This window comes from Talpa occidentalis, unplaced genomic scaffold (assembly GCF_014898055.3).
Source record: "Talpa occidentalis isolate TD23 unplaced genomic scaffold, MPIMG_talOcc4v2.1 talOcc4.10, whole genome shotgun sequence".
Classification (NCBI taxonomy): Eukaryota; Metazoa; Chordata; class Mammalia; order Eulipotyphla; family Talpidae; genus Talpa; species Talpa occidentalis.
Genome location: NW_023600993.1, coordinates 83830731 through 83850190, shown reverse-complemented (window position 1 = coordinate 83850190; position 19460 = coordinate 83830731). Strand labels below are relative to the sequence as shown.

The following is a 19460-nucleotide window of genomic DNA, read 5'->3' as shown; positions in this document are numbered from 1 at the left end:
GCCCAAGCGGTCCTTTCTGCCTGAGTCACATGTCCCCTCCCTCTTTTCACAAACTGCCCAGCCTCGAGACCTCGGCTAAGCTGTCCCCATCCCTTGCTCACCCCTCTGGTCCTTCAGAGCTGGAGATAACTGTGCTGTGACAGGATCAATGTGGGATGAAGGCTCAGGGCTATGAGAAAACTTTCATGGCTCCTCTAGTTTTTTTAGGCCTTTTTGACCTAAATTGCTGGGCAGCTTCCTCTTGGGGCCTTCCTTGGACCTCCTCATGCCTGGGTCAAGGGGCCAGAATGACTCAGTTAAGCTGGGACCCACTGAGTTCAGACCTCCGCCTTGATAGTCCCTGTCCATCTGGCTTTCCTGTCTCAGGACCCTTGCACATGCTGTGTCCACCTCCTGGACTGTCCTTCCCATGCTTCCTTACAGGCGTAGTGATGAGAGGGTGGGCTTTGGTGTCACTCCAATCTGGGTTGGCATCCCCACTGTCCACTTCCTTGCGGGGGCAACTTTCTGCAGCCTGCTTGTCCACATGTGTAAAGTGAGTGTGGCTACGGATTGCTTCAGGGCAGTGAAGGGGTAGCATGAACCCAGGTGGGAAGGCGTGTGAGCCCTTATCAGCATACCCCATTCCACCCCACCACCCTGCACTGGAGCAGACAATTGTGCTGGGTTTTTGGGGAGGAGTCTGAGTTAGCCCTGGACCCTGCCAAGAAGAACCCAGCCTCAGGCTACTTCTTTGTATCTGTCTCAGGAGTCCTGAGTGGGTCCCCAAAAGGGAAGCTCAAGAGGGAGGGACTTGTCACTCAGCTGCTAAGAGGTGGCATTTTAGACCCATCGCCTGTCTGTTTCAATCACCTCCTCTGTAAATGGGGTAGTAAGTGTAGGTGCTAAGTAGAGAAGAGGGATTACTACTGCCACGAGTCATATTATTGTTATTGCTCGTATTCCCCCCACCCAGAAGCCGGATTCCTGGTTTCTATATTCCGAAGCCACTTGTAGAAAAATTGAAGAATTACTGTTGGGTTGAATAGATAATTCCTTTCTGAAAGTGAAAGCAGGAGTCAGCTGAAGCTCCCTCCCTGTGGGGAGCTTCCAATCTAGTGTAGGAGGCCAAAGAGGGGGCAGGAAAGGGACACAGCGGCCCTCTGTGAAGTGGGTGTATTGGGCCAGTGCCTCTCTGAGCATCTGCTTCCTGCTCTGTGGACAGGCCAGAGCTGGCAGTGCCTGCCCCACAGGGCTGCTGTGAGGAGGGAGAGGGCGTCATTTGGGGCCCCAGGCTTGGAGGCTCAGAGGGGTCATGTACTTACTCCATAAGCAGTCCTTTCCAGGCTGTGTGGCCTCGGACCAGCCACTCTCCTGGCCTGGGGCTCCATCCCCCATAGTGACAAATATACTGACTTAATCTGAGGGTGAGGACTCCCTGGTGAGCTCCCCTGGGACCTTGGAGAGGACTGATGGTGGCCCCACTGGCCTGAGCTGGCCTGAGCTGAGCTTCTCTCTGTCCCTGCTCTGAGAGAAGTGGCCGATTGTCCCTGTGTAGCAGGGTCCCGAGGAGAACAGTGCAGTAGAAATGTCAGCAGCCTGGTCAGGGCCGCGGTTCTCAGGCATGGCCTGCGTACTCAGGGTTTTGCACGGTTATCTCCTCTGCCTTTGCACTAACTATGGGCGTGTCCCTGGTGCTGCAAGGGCTCCTGTCGACTTGTCTGGAGTCCTCCTGTGGGCCACAGCAGGGAACCCCTTAAGCAGATGCTGCAGCCAACCTGGCTCAGGCAGGTGCCTGATGGGGCCTTGCTGTTTGTTCCCCTCTCTCTAGAGGCAGGGTGGATGGCCTCCACCCTCCTCCTGCCATCTCCCCACATTCCTGACACAACCTCCACTACCTGCCCTGCTGCTGGTTGGGCCACTCTTATCTGGAGACATTCCTGAGCCAGCTGAGAATGGTTCCCACCTTGGGCTCTTTGGAGAGGAGGTGTGTTGCTGAGATAGACCCTGTCATATATCTCTTGGGGGATGGGCCTTAGGACATGAGGCTGCAGCGCCCAGACCATCTGGGTCTATCTGCTGATGCTGTCTCTTATGAGCTGTGTGGCCTCAGGCAAGCAGCTTGATGTCTCCGAGCCTCAATTTCCTCATCTGCGACCTGAGTGGGGTAAGAACTGCCACAGGCTCATCTGGGCTCAAGCGTATAGTGTCTGCTTAGCCTGGTGCCTGGCACACAGTGTCTCTGCCCATCAGTTAGCGATTGCTATCATCTCAGAACCAATTGTCCCTCCTCTTTGTGGGGTCCCAGTATGGACCACATCTGTGTCCATCTTCTGATGAGTGCTTGTCATCACCGTGTGGACTTTCTCTTTGCGGGAACTGTGGGGTGAGGAGAGGGTGGAACTGAGGGAGGCTAGCTTCATAAGTTGAGTACCTGCTGTGTGACCTTAGGCAGTCCCTCTCCCTCTCTGAGCCTCCTTTTGCTGGTCTGCCTTCTCAGCACCTGGATGTGGGTAAGACTGTGTCCCAGCCCTTTATTGTGCTTTCTGTAATTCCTTGGCTGGGGTAGCCACTTGATTTTAGTCTGTTTTTACTATGCACTACAGTGCATAGTAGGTATTCTGTTAGGCTTTGTTGAAGGAGCCAATGAATGCACAATGACCTAGTGAATACCGGGGCTTTCCTACCTCTGGGCTTTTGCTTGGAACACTGTCCCCAGTCATCTCTATGTATGGAACGCCTTCTTGTCCTTGGACTCTACTCACGTGCTGCCTCTCCCAGGAAGTCTTCCCAGTTTCTCCCAGTGGGAGGGGATTGCTGGAGCACTGACCACTTGTCTGAGGCTCTCTGGTGGCACCTGTTACAACCCACCTTTGTGTACATAGTAACACGTTAGTAACCAAGGGCCTTGTGGTTTAGGAGCCAGATGCAGTGGGGAGCTCTGTGCTGGATCTGTGCTTGCGTTGTCTTATCTAATGCTCCAACAAGCTTGCAAGGTATATTAATATTATCCCTTACTTTACAGAACATTTAAGAAAAGTGAAGTGACTTGTCCAGCTATGAGAGAGAAAGCAAAGATTTGAAACCAGGTAAGTTTATGTTTTTTCCAATTTTTTTTTTTAAGATTTATTTATGCATGCAAGAGCTGGGGTACAGGCCAGAGGTGTGTGTGGGAGGTGAGAGGATTCACCAGAGACAGAGTAGGGAGCAGAACAGGCAGAACGACCGAGAACACTGATGAGGGGAGCAGCGGGCGAGCCAGGAGAGGTCTGCTGTGCCATGTGGGTTGCTCCCTGGCCGGCCGGGGATTGAACTCGTGCTGCAGAGGCTGCAGATAGCTTCATAGGTCATGTCTCAACCCCTTGCGTCACCAGGGAGGCCCTAGCTTATGTTTTTTCTTAAAAAGGAAAGAAAAAGCATCAACACATACAATATAAACAAGTAATTCACACAGTGTAAAAGAAGACGGGGGAAGTTAAGTCTCTCTTCTTCCAGGTCTCGTTGCTAGAGGCACCCGAGGGAGGAGTTCCAGGTGTGCCCTTCCAGGGAGATCTAGGCATGTACAAATGTGTGTCTACACCTGTTTTCTCTTGACAGTGTACCTCCTAAGTCATTGTGCCACTTTCTTTTTTCATGGTTGTGTAGTGTCTATTGTGTGAGTAGTGACCACTTTTTAATTAGTGAACACTTCAGTTGTTTCAGTCTTTTGCTAATTATAGACAATTCTCAATGAATATCCTCAGTTATATGCTCAGAATTTGTGCATGAAGATTTCTCTAAGATTAACCCCAAATTGTTGGAGCAGAGGGTGTGTACAATTGTAATGTTGATCGGCTTTTCCAGATTGTCTTGCCAGACCCTCCCACCTCACCTTGTGGTTCCCTGTATTTTCACCAACACAGGTTGCTATAGAATGTTGGGATCTTTGCCAAACTAATAGATGAAGGGAGATCTTTTTTTGTTTGTTTGTTTGTTTGCCTGTTAACATCACAGCTTTACTGAGATATAATTCACATACCTTCCACTTCAGCCTTAAGCATGCACTGTAGTGGATTGTGTAACCATCACTACAATCAATTTCAGGACATTATCATCACCCCATAAAGGAACTGTGCACCCATTAGTCACTCTCGGCTTGCCCTTCAAAGCTTCCTCCCAACCCCAGGGAACAACTGATTTACTTTCTTGTCTGATTACTTTCCTGTCAATGGACTCTATAAACTGTGGATTTTCTGTCTGGCTTCTTTCACTTAGCATAATGTTTTCAGCATTCATTCATGTTGTAGCCAGTACTTCATTCCTTTTTTTTTTTTTGCCAAATAGGATTCTACTATATGGATATACCATGCTTTAATTAGCCACCTATCAATGACTGGACATACAGTCGTTCCCATTGTGGGCTATTGTGGATAATGCTGCTGTGAACATTCACGTACATGTGTAGATACATGTTTACTTTTCTCTTGGATGCATGCATAGGAATGGAACTTCTGGGTCATGTAGTAACTGTGGAACCTTTGGAGAACATGCCAGTCTGTGTTCCAAAGCAGCGGAACCATTTTATGTTCCTACCAGCAATGTATGAAGTTTCCAATTTTTCTACATCCTTGCCAACAGCTTGTTATTATCTGTCTTTTTAATTATAGCCATCCTAGTGGGTGTGAAGTGGTAGCTCATTGTGGTTTTGATTTTATTTCCCTAATGACAAATGCTGTTGAGTATGTTTTCATGTGGTTATTGGCCATTTGTATATCTGCTTTGGAGAAATGTCTGTTCAGATCATTTGCTCACTTTTTTTAAATTGGGTCATTTGTCTCTGTTGTTGAGTTGTGAGAGTTCTTTATATATTTATACAAGTCCCTTATCAGATAAATGTTTTCAAATATTTTCTCCCATTCTGCAGACTACCCTTTTTTTTTTTTTTAACTTTCTTGATAGTATCTTCTGGAACATGAAAGTTTTTAATTTTAGTGAAGTCCAGATTATTTATTTTTTTGTCAGTTGTGCTCTAAGTGTCATATCTAGGAAATCATTGTGGTCCAACGTCTCAAAATGTATGCCTCTATTTTCTTAGAATTTTTTTTAGTTACAACCATTTATGTATGGGTTTGTGATCCATTGGAGTTAATTTTTTGTGTGTGTAGGGTATGAGGAAAATGTTCAGCTTTCCTCTTTTGCATGTGAATATTCAGTTGTTCTTGCTCTATTTCTTGAAAAGATGATTCTTTCTCCATTGAATGCTCTTGATGCCCTTGTCAAAATGAATTGATCATAAACGTGTGGGTTCAGTTTTGGACTCTCATTTCTGTCCATTGATTTATAAGTCTGCCCTCATCTGTACCACACTTTCTTGATTATGGGTAAGTTTCAAAATTAATTACTGTGAGCCCTCAAATTTTGTTTTTCTTTTTCAAGATTGCTTTGGTTATTCTGAGTACTTTGACTTCCCATATGCATATTAGGATCGTTTGGTCAATTTTTATAAAATTTTGATTTTGATAGGGATTGTGTTGAATCTGTTGATGAGTTTGGGGGGGGGGAGTTTTAGTAACTTAAAAATGTTTAGTCTTCCAATCTATGAACATAGGCTGTCTTCCCATTTATTTAAATCTTTCGTTTCTTTCAACAGTTTTTATAGTTTTCAGAGTCTAAGTTTTGTACTTTTTAATCTTATTCCTAAATATTTTCTTGATGCTGTTGTAAATTGTCTTCTTAATTTTATTTTTGGGTTGTTTATTGCTGTTGTATAGAAACAGAATTTATTTTTATATGTTGATCTTATGCCTTGCTGAATTAATTTATTAGTTTTAATAATTTTTTAATGGAACCCTTAGGATTTTCTATATACAAGAGCATGTCATCTGCAAATAGAGATAGTTTCACCTCTTTCCTATTTGGATATCTTTTATTTCATCTTCTTCCTTTATTTTCTTGTCTGGAACCTCTAGTATAATGTTGATAAAAGTCCTAAGAGTGAATATCTTTGCTTTGTACCTGATCTTAGGGGGGAAAGCATAGAGAATTTCATCATTAAATGTGATGTTAGATGTAAGTTTTTTGTGAATGACCTTTGTCAGATTGAGGAAATTCCTTTCTATTCCTAGTTAAGGGTTTTTATCATGAGGATATATTGGGTTTTGTCAAATCTCTTTTTCTGCATCTATTGAGATCGTTGTTTTTGTCCTTTATTCTCTGAGTGGCGTGTTTTACATTTCTTGATTTTTCAGAAGCTTAACCAATCTTACATTCTTCCTTTAAATCTCACTTGGCCATGATGTATAATTCTATTTATAAATTGCTGGAACCAGTTTGCTGGTTATTTTGTTGAAAATATTTACATCTTATAGTCATAAGACATCATCAGTCTAGTTTTCTTTTCTTATGATGTCTTTCTTGTGGTATTAAGGTAATACTGCCTTTATAGAATTAGTTGGAAAATGTTCCCTAGTGAAGAATTGGTATTACTTCTTATAATGTTTGGTAGAATTCACCAGTGAAGCCATCTGGACCTGGGTTTTTCTTTGTGAGAGATTTTAAAATTCAGAATTCAATTTTTACTTGTTTAAGTTTTATTCAGATTTTCTATATCTTCTTAGTTTGGTAGTTTGTGTTTTTTAGGAATTTGTTTCATCTAAGTTATCTGATGTGTTGGCATAGCATTATCTTACCATCTTATTTTGGTAAGGTTGCTGGTAATGTCCTCTCATTCCTGATTTTAGTAATTTGAGTCTTCTTTCTTCTTTTCTTATTGAGGCTAGCTAAAGAATTTTCAGTTTTGTTGATCTTTCAAAGGGCCAACTTGTGGTTTTATTGATTTTCTCTATTTAAAAAAATTGTTTCATTAGTTTCTGCTTCAATCTTGATTATATTTTCCTTTTACTTGCTTTAAATTTAATTTGGTCTTCTTTGCCAGTGTCTTTAAGGTAGAAGATTAAATTATTGACTAGGGATATTTCTGATTTTTTAATGTAGACATTTTAGCTCTAAATTTTCCTTCAAATTTTCCTTTACTGCATGCTTTCTATTCTTTTTGACATGTTGTGCCTTCCTTTTCATTTCAAAGCATTTTCTACTTTTTTTGGTTATAAGGAGTGTATTAATTTTCACATTTGATTTCTTTTTGTTATTGATTTCTTAATTCTGTTGTAGTTGGAGACATACACTGTATGATTTCCCTCTTTTTAAATTTATTGAGGCTTTTTATAGGGTTAGAATATGGTCTGTTCTGGAAAATGCTTTCTGTATATTTGAAAAGAACATATAATCTGCTATTGTTGAATAACCTGGGTAATTTTATTGCTTTAATCTTACAAGTGAAGTTGAGCATCATATATTTAACAGCCTTTTGACTTGCTATAAACTATCTGTGGACATTTTCCCTGTTATGTGGAAGCTTATTCTATGTTAAGAGAAAATATGCTATCATATGATTTACCAATTTTTTTTTTATAATTTGTTTTTTGAACTTATTTATGATGTTTATTTATTTATTTTTAAAGATTTATTTATTTATGCATACAAGAACTGGGGTACAGGCCAGAGGTATGGGGGTTGAGAGGATTCACCAGAGACAGTGTGGGGAACAGAACAGGCAGACTGACTGAAATACACTGCTGAGGGGAGCAGTGGGTGAGATAGGAGAGGTCTGCTGTGCCATGTGGGTCTCTCCCTGGCTGAGGATCGAATTCTTGCTGCAGTGGCTGTGGATAGCTTCATATTGCGGCATCTTAACCCCTTGCGCCACCAGGGAGGCCCCTCTGGACCTGTATTTTAGACTCCTCTGTGATGCATCTGCCTCTCTGGTGGTTTCTAGAGATAGGGATGGTGATGTCAGAGGTTGACCTGTGACCCCTGCATTCCTTCTGTGTCAGGGAGGTGGAAGACTGGTAGGGCAGTGGGGCCCTCAGCACAGTGGATGGGGCATCGGCTGATGCTACTCTCTTGAACTACCAACATCCCAGCTCTGCTGCATTCACTAGCTGTGTGGCTCCAGGCAAGGTTCTGGCTTCTCTGAACCTTGGTCCCTCCTGCAAAATGGGTGCAGTTATAGTTCCGATTTCACTGTGCTGTCAGAACAGTTGATTATCAGCTGCATGTAAAGTGCTCAACTCTGTGCTCAGCATTCAAGGCCCTGCCGCCTCACTGCAGCCACCCCTTGCATAGCTCCTCTTACCCCTTGCAGTGATAATAGCAGCAGCAAATACGTTGTGTGGTTTATAGTGCACTTACTCTGTGTCAGGCACGTGGACTCTCTCACTTAACTCTCAAATGTTAGGGTTATTATTATACCCATTTTAAAGACAAAGAAACTGAAGTGAAATGACTTGCCTAAGAAGAATTAGCCAGTAGGTAGTGGAGCCTGAATTTGAACCCAGGCTTGACTGTGGCCCTCACTCTCAACTCCTAAGAGCCAGCCCTTCCCTTCACCATGCGAAGAGGTACAGGTGATGTTCTTCAGAGTCAGGAAAGAGGGAGCAGGTGTGTCAGATGGGATGGCAGTCCATTCTAGTCTCTTCTGGATGTCGTGAGCATTTCTGCACTGGGGCACAGCCTATGCCAAGGCCAGGAGATGAGAGAGGGTGTGGTGTCTTCCGCTAGTGTGGTCAAGAGTGAGGGTGTCAGCACCCACTCTGCAGAGCCAGGTGGACCCATCCAGAGGGGGATATTGGGAGGCTTTTGAATGCTTATTTTAAAGTGTCTTTAAAAAGAAAATCATGAGGGCCTCCCTGGTGGCGCAGCAGGTTGAGCGCTGAGCTGTGATGCTGTCCGCAGCTTCTGCAGCACGGGTTCTGCAGCCAGGGAGAAACCCACATGGCGTGGCAGACCTCTCTTGCGTTGCCCGCTGCTCCCCTCAGCATTGTCTTCGGTCCATCTGCCTGTTCTGCTCCCTACTCTCTCTGGTCAATTCTCTCACCCTTCTGCAACTCTGACCTGTATCCCAGTTCTTGTATAAATAAATAAATCTTTTAAAAAAAAAATCATGACAAAGTAATTTCATGTGAAATGATACAGTGTATAGAGAATGGATTTTCCTTTTTGGGTGAAACATGCTGAAGAATTGGAATTCTGCCAGAGCTTTAAACCAGTACAGCTCACTAGGGCACATGTCTATGCACACATAGACACACACACTCACATGCACGCATGCCCGTGGCTAGTGTGATCACCTCCACAGGAGTCGCCGTTCGCCAGCACCCTGTGCCAGGCAGCACACTGAGCCAGTGGCTGCTTGGTCTCATTTACTCTCCCACCCACCCCGACATGGGGTACGTCATTACCTCCATTTCCAGAGACCCCCAGAGGCCCAGAGGACATTCTACACGGCCGCCTTTTTCTTTCCACTTAACTGTGGCTTGTGAGCATCTTTGTGGCCCCCACTGGACTCTCATTCCATTAAGCAGCTGCACAGCTGCCTGCTTGCCGCACGGGTCTTCCTCAGCTGTCCAGTCCCCTCTGATGGACACTTTGGTTGTTTCTGGTTTTCATGGAGAGTGTTGAGCAGGGAGACACAGTTGTCTGTGTGGTTCACAGTGATGCCTCTGGCTGCTGGAGGAGGTTGCATGGCTGGCCCAGAGGATGGGCTGGGTCTGAAAGTGGGGGACAGTGCATTTTTTTAAAAGATTTATTGATTTATGCATACAAGAGCGGGGCACAGGCCAGAGATGTGGGGGGTGAGAGGATTCACCAGAGACAGAGTGGGGAACAGAACAGGCAGATTGACTGAAATACGCTGCTGAGGGGAGCAGCGGGTGAGACAGGAGAGGTCTGCTGCGCCATGTGGCTTGCTCCCTGGCTGGCAGGGATTGAACTCATGCTGCAGAGGCTGCAGGTTCATAGTGCGGTGTTTAACCCCTTTAGTGCCACCAGGGAGGCCCAGGGGGCAGTGCATTTGAGAAACATTTGGGAGTGGGTGAACTGGCCTTGAGACAGCCACTTGGGTAGGGTGTGGGGAGTCAGACTTGGTGAGACACTAAGTCAGTTTGGGGCCTTTTGAGCATGATGTATGGGTGGTGCTAAGGGGCACGTGCTGCAGGGCCCCCTTAGGCATTCTCAAGCAGTAACAGTAGTGGTGGCACAGGGCCTCTGGGAGCCTGTGGTTGGGAGCAGCTTCCCAGAGCAAAGGGGCCAGCTGCCTCTGGGAACCTCAGGCACCCCCAGTATGGAGCCCCCACCACTTCCTCTTTGACCCCAAGGATCTATTTCTACCTCGGAGTGTGCGAGTGGCGGAAGAGATGTGGGTCTTGGCCCTTCTCAAATGGACAGCTCATGGTGACTGGAGGTTTGGGCCCCAGATCCCGGAGGCTGAGCCAGGGCCCTATCTCCAGGAAGGAGATGGAGGCTGGACAGTCTCTCCAGCATTCACATAGCCTTAAGCAACCCCACAGGAACAAGACCCCACCCTGAATGTAACCATCCTTCCTCAAGAGCCCTCTGCTTTGTCGAAGCCCAAAACCTTGGCTTTCTCTAGGAGCGAGACTGGGCTGCCTTCTCCTCTCACACCCCATCTGGCCTGAGCATCTGGCTTTCCATATCAGAGAGTGAGCCCAAGAGTAGGAGGTGGGGCCCATGCATTCTCTCACTGGACGCCGTGAGCACCCCCTGATTCCTTCCTGCCAGGTGTGACTCACTGTCACCTCTTCTTTTCATTCTCACGCTTGCTACGTGACCTAAGCCTGTTCTCGGTGCCTCAGTCTCCTCATGGGTAAAACAGGGACACTGTTAGGGTTTATCTTCAAGATTATCAGGAGGACTAGATGAGTCAATATTTGCAGAGCTTTGAGAAGAATCCAGTACATGGTCCAGGCTCCAGGAGGCATTGACTGTTGCAGAATGACACTTGGTCTCTTCCATGTGGTGTTGCAGGAACAGAACTGGGAGCTGGTCACGCTTGTGCTCATCTGAAATATTTCCAGAAGAGCTAGTGTGGGCCCGGCCTGTCTGATCACGGGAGATGTGGAGAGGGCTGTGACCCAGTCTTGCCTTCAGGGAGCTACAGGCAGGGGAGCTAGGTAGGCCCCAGTTTATAGTCCCATGTCCAAAGCATGCTGGGAGGAAATGCACCACGATGCCCACCATCCTAAGCATGTTTCCTGCACTCCCCACTGGTTTTCCCAGCAGCCCTATGATGTGGGTGCTGTAGTTACCCTCAAGTGACAGAGAAGGAAACTGAAGCCCAGGGTCCCCCGCCATGATGGTAGGGCTAGAATTCAAACTCAGGTTGTCTGCTTCTGCACTCTGGCTGTTTACCTTGACTCGCCCGCCTCTCTACAAACACGTGTTACTTGTTTAATCAGAATCAACCATAGAGACCAAAACAAACTAAAACAGAAAAAAAGTCCCTCCCAAGCCAACACTTGGAAGCCCATGCCATGTTAATCCTGAAGCTCTTTTATGCTTTTTCTTGGTTAATGCAAGAGCTTAGGCTCAGGACCTATGTTTGCTTCCTCCCTCCCAAGAGGCCATGTGCATCTTCTTGGTGCTGGAAGGACCTTCAAGGTCCTTCATGGCACATTAGCCAAGTACCTTTTCTTCTGTTCTTGATTACCTCTAGTGATTGGGGTCTCACTCGTCAACATTTAGTTCATTTTTAGAAAGTTGTTCATTTAAAAATGTAAATATATTTTTATAATTTTTTATTTCCTCTCAAAGTTCAAATAAGTGCCCTGCTAGAGCACGCCCCCTCTGAGGCGGCACCTGGCCAGTTCATGTCTGTGTCCCCATGAAACGACTAGCGAGTGCCTGCTGCACAATCAGTGCTGTGATGCAGTATCAGGGATCAAGGGGGAGTTGTGGGGTGCAGTGGCTGGGCCTAAGCTACCATCAAGCTTGGGGCTGTGGGGAAGCAGGTCAGCAGGTCTGTTGGGACACCCACTATATGAGTGGAGATGGCACTGTGACCTCAGTGGATCGGTTGCCATAGAAATTGGCATTTCTGTCCCTAGGTCTGTTGCCCTCTCCCGCAGGAGGCCCTGGCGATCCCTTGGCCATTGAGCAGATCTCCCCAGGGCCTCACAATCCCACATTCTCTGAGCTGGAAGGTCCAAGAGCACACAGGCCATCCCTGTATTTGCAGCTGGGCATCCTGAGGCCCAGAGGGTGCAGGTACTGGCTGAGGTTCACACAGGGAGGGGAGTTGCAGAGTAGACTTCATGCTCAGGGCAGGCAGTCTTACCCTAGGTCCCAAGCAGTCAAGGGGATTTTCCCCCATCCTCAGGTTCCATAGGAAATTCTGGATTGATTCGAGGGCCTCAGCATCTCCTGGAGAGTAACTGGAACTAGCCTTACCGGTTTGTACCGCATCACACAGAATCAGCGATAGCTGACAGCTGACGTGACAGAGTAACCTGCTGCTCCCAGTCGCATTCCATTATCCCAAAGAAAATGCAGAGAAGTCACCTGCCTGAGGTCACAGAGTTGATTGGGGAGCCAAACCAGGATCTGAATTTGGGGAGTCTGATTTCAGAGCCCACCCTTAGCTGGCCTCACTTGGACTTTGGGAGGGCTGAAGGATAGTTCAGGTCTGGGAAGATCTTAGCATTTGGCCTGCCGGAGCCAGAGCAAGAGGCTGAGCTGTTGTGGGTTCTCTCTTTAATCATGTTTTCACAACAGCCTGAGAAGTCTGCTTTATCCCTGCTTTGCAGATGAAGATGCTGAGGCCCAGAGAGAGGAAGTGACTTGCCTGGCGTCACACAGAGGGGTGAGGTGGAGCAGGGCCTCTAGTCCAAACCCCCTGACTGCACTGGTGTTTGTGCTGAGACTCCAGGCTGCTTCCCAGGTGCTCTGGGACAGCACCTGCCTTCCATCAGGTGAGATGCTGACACATGAGGGGTGGCCATGATGGCTGGGGAGACCCTGGACAGAGTTGGTGGAGCTGGGGCCAGCCAGGACCCGAGGATGGGGAAAAGGATGTCAAAAGAGGGGCAAAGCCTCATTAGAGAGTTTCGACTTGGTCTTCTCTGTGTTTCCCACTTTCTACACCTCCCACATTCTGGCTTAGAAGTCTCTTGACTCTTGAAGAGTCACACATTCACTCATTCATTCAGCTGTTAATTGAGCAGCTACTGTGCACCATGACCTGTGCTAGACTGTGGGAGGAGAGCAGTGAACAAGACAAAGACTGATGACAATCATATGATCTCATGAAATTAAAAAAATCAAAACTGGATTAAGGACAATCAAAACCTATTATTAAGGAGAGGCACAAAAATCAGGGGAACTTAAACCAGTGAGAGAGGATTTGGAATGCTCCTGGAGGAGGTGGCTTTTGAACTGAGAACTGAAGGTTGTGTGGGTTACCCTGGTGAAGTGATCAGGGCAGAACCTTCCAGATACAGGGAACAGCATGTGCAAAGGCTATTGCTGGCATGAACTCCCAGCCGTCTCCCTTTTTAAGCCACCTCTGTTGTAACTTTTAGTCATTTCCTGGTGTTACATAATTTCATTCAGTCTTGTATTATTCACTCAACAAACCTTCCATAAGCCCTCTCCTATGTGCCACATGCCAGGGCCATGACTCACATACTGTTTTTGACCAGGGTCAGAAACAGTGACTCAGGGGGAGAAATGAGGGCTTCTGATTATGAGGTGTTTCTTCTGTGGTTGGTCTTGTACCAAGGAAACCCTTTATCGGTGCCATCATTACTCCCATTTCACACATGAAGCCTCACTGAAGCCTCACTGAGGCTTCAAGAGGCTAACTCACCCAAGGAGACTAGTACCCTTCTTTGGTTCTGTTTCCCCATCTGTGGAATGGGTGGGTGGGGGCAGCTGCTTAAGGGACCCGGGCAGGCCTTCCTGACACGAGTCTTCATCCTGGATCCTCTCTCATCTCCAGCAGGACCATGGGCAGCAACAAGAGCAAGCCCAAGGATGCCAGCCAGCGGCGCCGCAGCCTGGAGCCTGCCGAGAATGCCCATGGAGGTGGCGGGGGTGCCTTTCCCACCTCACAGACCCCCAGCAAGCCGGCCTCTGCCGATGGCCACCGCGGCCCCAGCACAGCCTTCTCCCCTGCGGCTGCTGAGCCCAAGCTCTTCGGAGGCTTCAACTCCTCGGACACAGTCACCTCCCCACAGAGGACAGGACCTCTGGCTGGTCAGTGGGCCTGGGAATGTGGGTGTGGGACACTATTGCCCTTCTGGCCAGACACAGGCTGCTCTGCCAGGCTGTGCACTCTGGGACAGAGATGCCCCCTCTCTGGGTTGCTGTTTCTTTCGCTAAAGGGGAAGAATTCTCTGGGTTACTTATTGAGGATTTCCTGGAGGCTGTGGGTGGGGAAGGTTATAAACTGGAATCGTGGGTCAGACTCCATTGCCTTTTGGGCCTAATCAGACACAGTGTATAAAAGGGTCTAGAGATATGTGGAAATGAGGCCGAGAGAGAGGGGACCTTTAAGTCAGGGTCTGAGGGTCTCAGATCAGGTCTGAAACTCATGCCTCATGGTGCAGGTTTTGTTCTTTGCTCTGGTCAGCTTAGAAATGGGTCAGGACAGGTGGCTGCTGGCCGGTGGTAGGAGGCTGATTAGGAGGGAGAAGGGAGCGATCTTCAGAGCCAGGCCCATGAGGAGATGTGCCCCTGCGCCCTCTGCTGGCACTTTAGGGGCATGGCACCCACGGGCATGGAATGCTTCGAGAGCTGCAGATTTGGTCCTGGAGACTGAGATAAGACAGCAGGCAGGCACATTCCTACAGAGTCATACACGCAGTCAGCAACTCAGATTCGCCCACCTAAGACACATACACATGCTGGACTGGAGATGCTGTCACAGACACACACACACCACACACTAAGAGACATACTCCACCCCCGGGACACATGGACGTGCACTCCCAAGGCACAGGCATGCCCCCAGTGCCGATGTACACAGACAACTCATGCTCCCAGATGAAGCCACACACATGCAGCCAGAACCCTGCAAAAACAATACAGGACACGGACACATGCGCGGCTAGAAACACTATCACCCAATACACACGGGCTCTCAAATGATGGATGATGGGCAGGCAGTGAGGACACACGGGCACAGGGACACTCGCGGACACCTCAGACATAGACACCCAAGTGAAACCGGGAGTTTGTGAGCTGCTCTTGGGGCAGGGACGGCCTGGTAACCCTCTCCCTGACTGCCCTGGCTCCTGCTGTTCTGATGGCCCCATCTCTCTCTGCAGGTGGAGTGACCACCTTTGTGGCCCTCTATGACTATGAGTCGAGGACAGAGACTGACCTGTCCTTCAAGAAAGGGGAGCGGCTCCAGATTGTCAACAACACGTGAGTGCCCCCGCACCTCCTCCCCATTGTCCCTTGGCACCTTGGCCCCTGAGCCTGGGCTTGGGTCAGAGCCACTTCTGAGCCTCCCAACCAGAGATGGGCAGCAGGCTAAGCTGAGTGTCCGGCAGACTGAGGGCAGGGAACTGGCCTGGGCTCATGGGAGTGATGCGGTCTGGGAGTGGTGTCTGGACTCCGGAAGGGCTCCTGTGACAGGGGTTAGGGTTCAGTAACTGGTCAACAGAGCACCATACCCCAGATCCCACAAGGAGCATATGGTCAGGGCAGGACTGGGCCCAGGCAAAAAAGCAGAGCCTGGAGCCAGAGATTGTACCCACAGAGGTGCCCTCATTAGTGACCTTGGCTGGAGGGCCTGGGGCAGCTGGTTAGGGCAGAGCTCCAAGTGTAGGGGCAGACTCCACATTGAGTGTTGGGGGAGCCATCTTGGGGACTTGGTGTGGAGGACATTTATATACACGGTGTTGGGGTGAGCCAAGCTAACCTATGGGAGGGAAGGGAACTGGAGGGAATGAGCCAGTGAGGGGTGGGTGGGGCTCTAGCCATGGGGTAGGGGTCCTTCCCCTCCTCTGCTTTCTTCTCTACTCCTTTCCCTGCCAAGATTGCACTGGTGCTATGTCTATTGTGGCTGGGGGTACAGGTTTGGGGCTATACACCCGGAGGTAGGTGGGGGCTGTGGGAGGCTTCCCAGTGAAAGTGGGTGGCCCTCATTCCTGCCCCACAGAGGGCAGGGCACAGCCTGCTGGATTCCTGACCTTGGCAGTGTGCTCCCCTCCCCAACCCTCCCCCCCAACTGTGGGGACCCTTCTCCCTCTCCCTGGCCCATGCTTGCTCCCTTTAGCTCTCTCTCAGCTTCTTCCTCTCTCTGCTTCTCTCGCTGGCCATTAGGAGGAAGGTGGATGTCAGGTGTGTACACACTTTATGGGCGCTGGGCTGGGTGGGTGTGCTGGGTGGGTGGGTCTGGGCTGTGGGCTGCATGTGCTTCCAGCTGTGTCCCTGCCTGTGGTCTCTGGCTCCCTTGGCTGCAGCCCCACCAGCTTCCCCGGCTTATGTCCTCCCACTCCCAAACAGTTTGACTGTGACCCCAGACTGAGACTGGGAGGGTCTTCCCATCACCCGTCACCCCCCATCACACGTCGTCCTCATCCACCTTTCTGTGAATTCCCCCCTTCCCTACTGACCCATCGGCCCACACTGAGTGCCAGCTGCATGCCGGTCTGTTGCTGGGCCCCATGAGGCCTGGTAGAGTCCTCGTCCATGTCCTCTGGGAGCCAGCGTGTGGCTGGGAGCCAGGCCTAGCTCAGGCCAACAGGCTGGCAAGAGGTTGGGGTCAGGGCCAGCTCTGCCATTTGGCTGTGTGGCCCCCTCTGGTGGTGACTGCAGGGACAGGGAAGTTCAAGCAGGTCCTTGAAGGAAGAACAGTGAAGTCAACAAGTGGACGTGGTGGAAGGCAACCCTTTGTAGAGGGGCAGTTTGAGGGAGGGTATGGTTAGGAGGGGGCTGGATGTCTTCAGGGCTCTGGAAAGGGTTCTAGAACGTAGGGTGGAATTGATCCCTGAGCTTCCTCAAAGGCCTGGCTAAGGAGGTTGGACATTTCCACCCTCTCTGAGCATGTTCATGTGTCCCCGCTCCTGAGCATGCTGCTCCCTCTGCCTGAAGTCCCCTGTCTCCCGTCTGTGCCTGGCAAACTCCTATTCATCCCTCAAGATCCAGCTCAGGACAGCCTTCTCTATGAGACCAAAGAGAAAAGAGGTCCTAAGTGCTGTGCCAGTGTCCTTGTCTTTGCTCCTGGAGGCAGACCTTCCAGGGCTATAGTGATAGGGGAAGGGCTGTCTCCATTCTGAAAATGAGGAAACTGAGGCTCAGAGATGTGAAGGCCCTTGCCCGAGGTCACACAGCCACCAAACAGCAAAGCCAGGATGGGAACTTGGACAGCCGCTCTCTCCCTTCCTCTGGCTGCTCTCCCTCTGGGAGGAGGCCTCCCCAGCTTTCAGCCAGCTGCATCTGACATGTCTGAATCCTAGTGCTCCCAAAGTTCTCTGTGGTTCCAGCTGTTTGTGTCTGCCTCCCCCAAACAGGGAGCTCCTTGAGGGCTGCTCTCAGATAGGCCACGTTCCCAGGTCCCCATATCACCTGTTGCTGAACACCCTAGTGAGTCCCCTGCTGGTGTGGAGGAACAAGAGGAAGGAACGGGAATGGAATAGCCACATTTATTGTGCACTGTATGGGTTGGGCGCCCTTGTGCTGAGTGAGCACTTTAAATTGTACTGTTTAATTTATGTTTCACCACAGTCCTGGGAACTGGAAATTCTTCCTTGCTCCATTTTACAAATGAGGAAACCAAGGCTGAGAGGAGTGAAATAATTTGCTCAAGGTCACACAGTTAGTGGTAGCAGACCTGGGAGAGGTAGGCAGGCCCTCTGGGACTCAGGGCCCTGTAGGAGGGGCTCCGTGGAGGTGCAGAGGAGCCAGGAGGAGGGAGCAGCCCATGCAGGGGAGGGTGCGGCAGGTTGGTGGCTTTGAGCTTTGGTTGGGGGAATCTCAACAGCAATGATGGGGAAAGGTTGGAGTCACAGCCTGAGCAAAGGTGTGGTGGTAGGAAAGGCTCTGAAAACTGGAGCCTCACTTCTTCCTTTTGTCCAATCTCTTCCCTTCCTTCCTCCTGCCTTCCAGGATGAACTGGGGCCTGTTTGGCCAGGCCTGGGGCTGCCAGGAGGGCTGGAAGAGATGGAGGCTGGGCTAGGGGAAGCTGGAGGGTGACAGTGAGGCTCTCTGATTGGAGGGTGGGGGTGGGTTGGAGCCCTTCCTGACTTCACAATGCTGCCCTGTCGCCTGAGGTTGCTGCCTGAGGTCGGGGGTGGGGTGGGAGAATTGTGGGGGGGGGGGGGATTAGAGGAAGAGGAGGGGTAGTGGGAACTAGGGAGCTTAGTAGAAAATGAGTCAACCAAATTTGAGATGCTCAGGTCACAAATTTCCCCAGGGAGTAATCTGCATGTCCTTCTACTGTTACTGTCTTATGGTTCATTATTGTTCTGTCCTCCATCCCCGCCATGGCCCCCTACCCTGTGTGACTTGGGGCCTACCCTGTGGCTAACTGGGTGTCAGGGGAGGTGGAGAACTTAAGGAGGAGGCCATGTGTAGGGATTTGGCCAGGGTGGGCTGGGTTGGGGTCTTCCCAATTGCAGGCCTGACACCTTGCTCCCCCAATCATGCCTCAGGGCACAGGTCCTCTGGTCCTGGATGTTATGTGGCCCGCGGTCTGAGGAAGTCCATTGGGGTCTGAGGTCTGGTTCCCTGAGCCCCCCATCTTGGTGGCTGAGTCGGGACTCCTCTGCGTCTGCTTGAGGGTTGCTCCCTGAGCTGCTGCTTCCTCCCATCCAGATTCCAGCAGCTTTGTGGGGAGCTCTCCAGCAGGCACTGCCAAGCAAGAGCATTTCTGCACCCCTTGCTCTGGGCTCTCCAGTTCTACTCCCACCACAGGACACAGGACACCTTCCTGTCTTCCTCACACAACCTGCCCCGGCCTCATTGTGCCGACTCTCTCTGCACTGACCATGTGTCCAGGCCTTAGGGCTTGTAAACCTGTCTGTCTGAGCTGTGCCCATTTGCCCCATTTGCCTGCAACCCCAAAGTGCTTCCCTGGCCAGTCTCAGCAACCCAAGTGATAATCACAGTAATTCTCTTACCTGAAAGCTGGCTGGATGCTGCCTGATTCACACACTACCTACAAAGAAGATTCTGTGAATACATCTCCTTTGTGCATATGAGGAAACAAAGGCCTGGAGAGAACAGGGTGCTTGCCCAGGGTCACACAGCACGTCCTTAGAGGAGACTGCGACTGGGCTGTTTTGGTTTTCAAAAACATCCTGGAGTGGGAAGGGGCATGCAGAGGAACAGATTTTAATTTAATTTAATTTTTTAGCCAAGCCAAGATAATAGCAGCATTGTGAGCCCCTACTTTGTGCCAGACCCTGTGCTGGTATTTTACATCCTTGGAGGGATGAACATCCCCATCCCGCAGATGAGGAGACATGCAGGGCCAAGGTCACACAGGCTGAGTGGTGAGCAGGGTGGTGCTCGGTGGGGTCCACCTGGCACCCAAGCGCCTCTCAGGCTGGCCGCCAGGTGAAGTGGGACTTTGTATCCTTTATTAAGATTGCGGTGTACCTCCATCCCTGCCCTTGTGAAATAAAACCCCCAAA

General features: G+C 49.5%; 1 protein-coding gene across 4 annotated transcripts in view; it reads left to right on the top strand.

The window, feature by feature from the left end:
* Positions 1 to 19460, top strand: part of SRC (SRC proto-oncogene, non-receptor tyrosine kinase) — a 49643-nt gene that overhangs the window by 16036 nt on the left and 14147 nt on the right. Inside the window, exons 2-5 of one of the 4 annotated variants that reach the window (XM_037495403.2) lie at positions 3005 to 3068; positions 12621 to 12785; positions 13817 to 14070; positions 15144 to 15243. In XM_037495403.2, coding sequence (XP_037351300.1) covers positions 13821 to 14070; positions 15144 to 15243 — 350 coding nt within the window. In that variant the 5' untranslated portion in view covers positions 3005 to 3068; positions 12621 to 12785; positions 13817 to 13820. Of the gene's footprint in view, positions 1 to 3004; positions 3069 to 10306; positions 10989 to 11930; positions 12082 to 12620; positions 12786 to 13813; positions 14071 to 15143; positions 15244 to 19460 lie in introns of those variants that run through there. The other 3 variants (XM_054696634.1, XM_054696639.1, XM_037495395.2) reach the window with 3 other exon arrangements.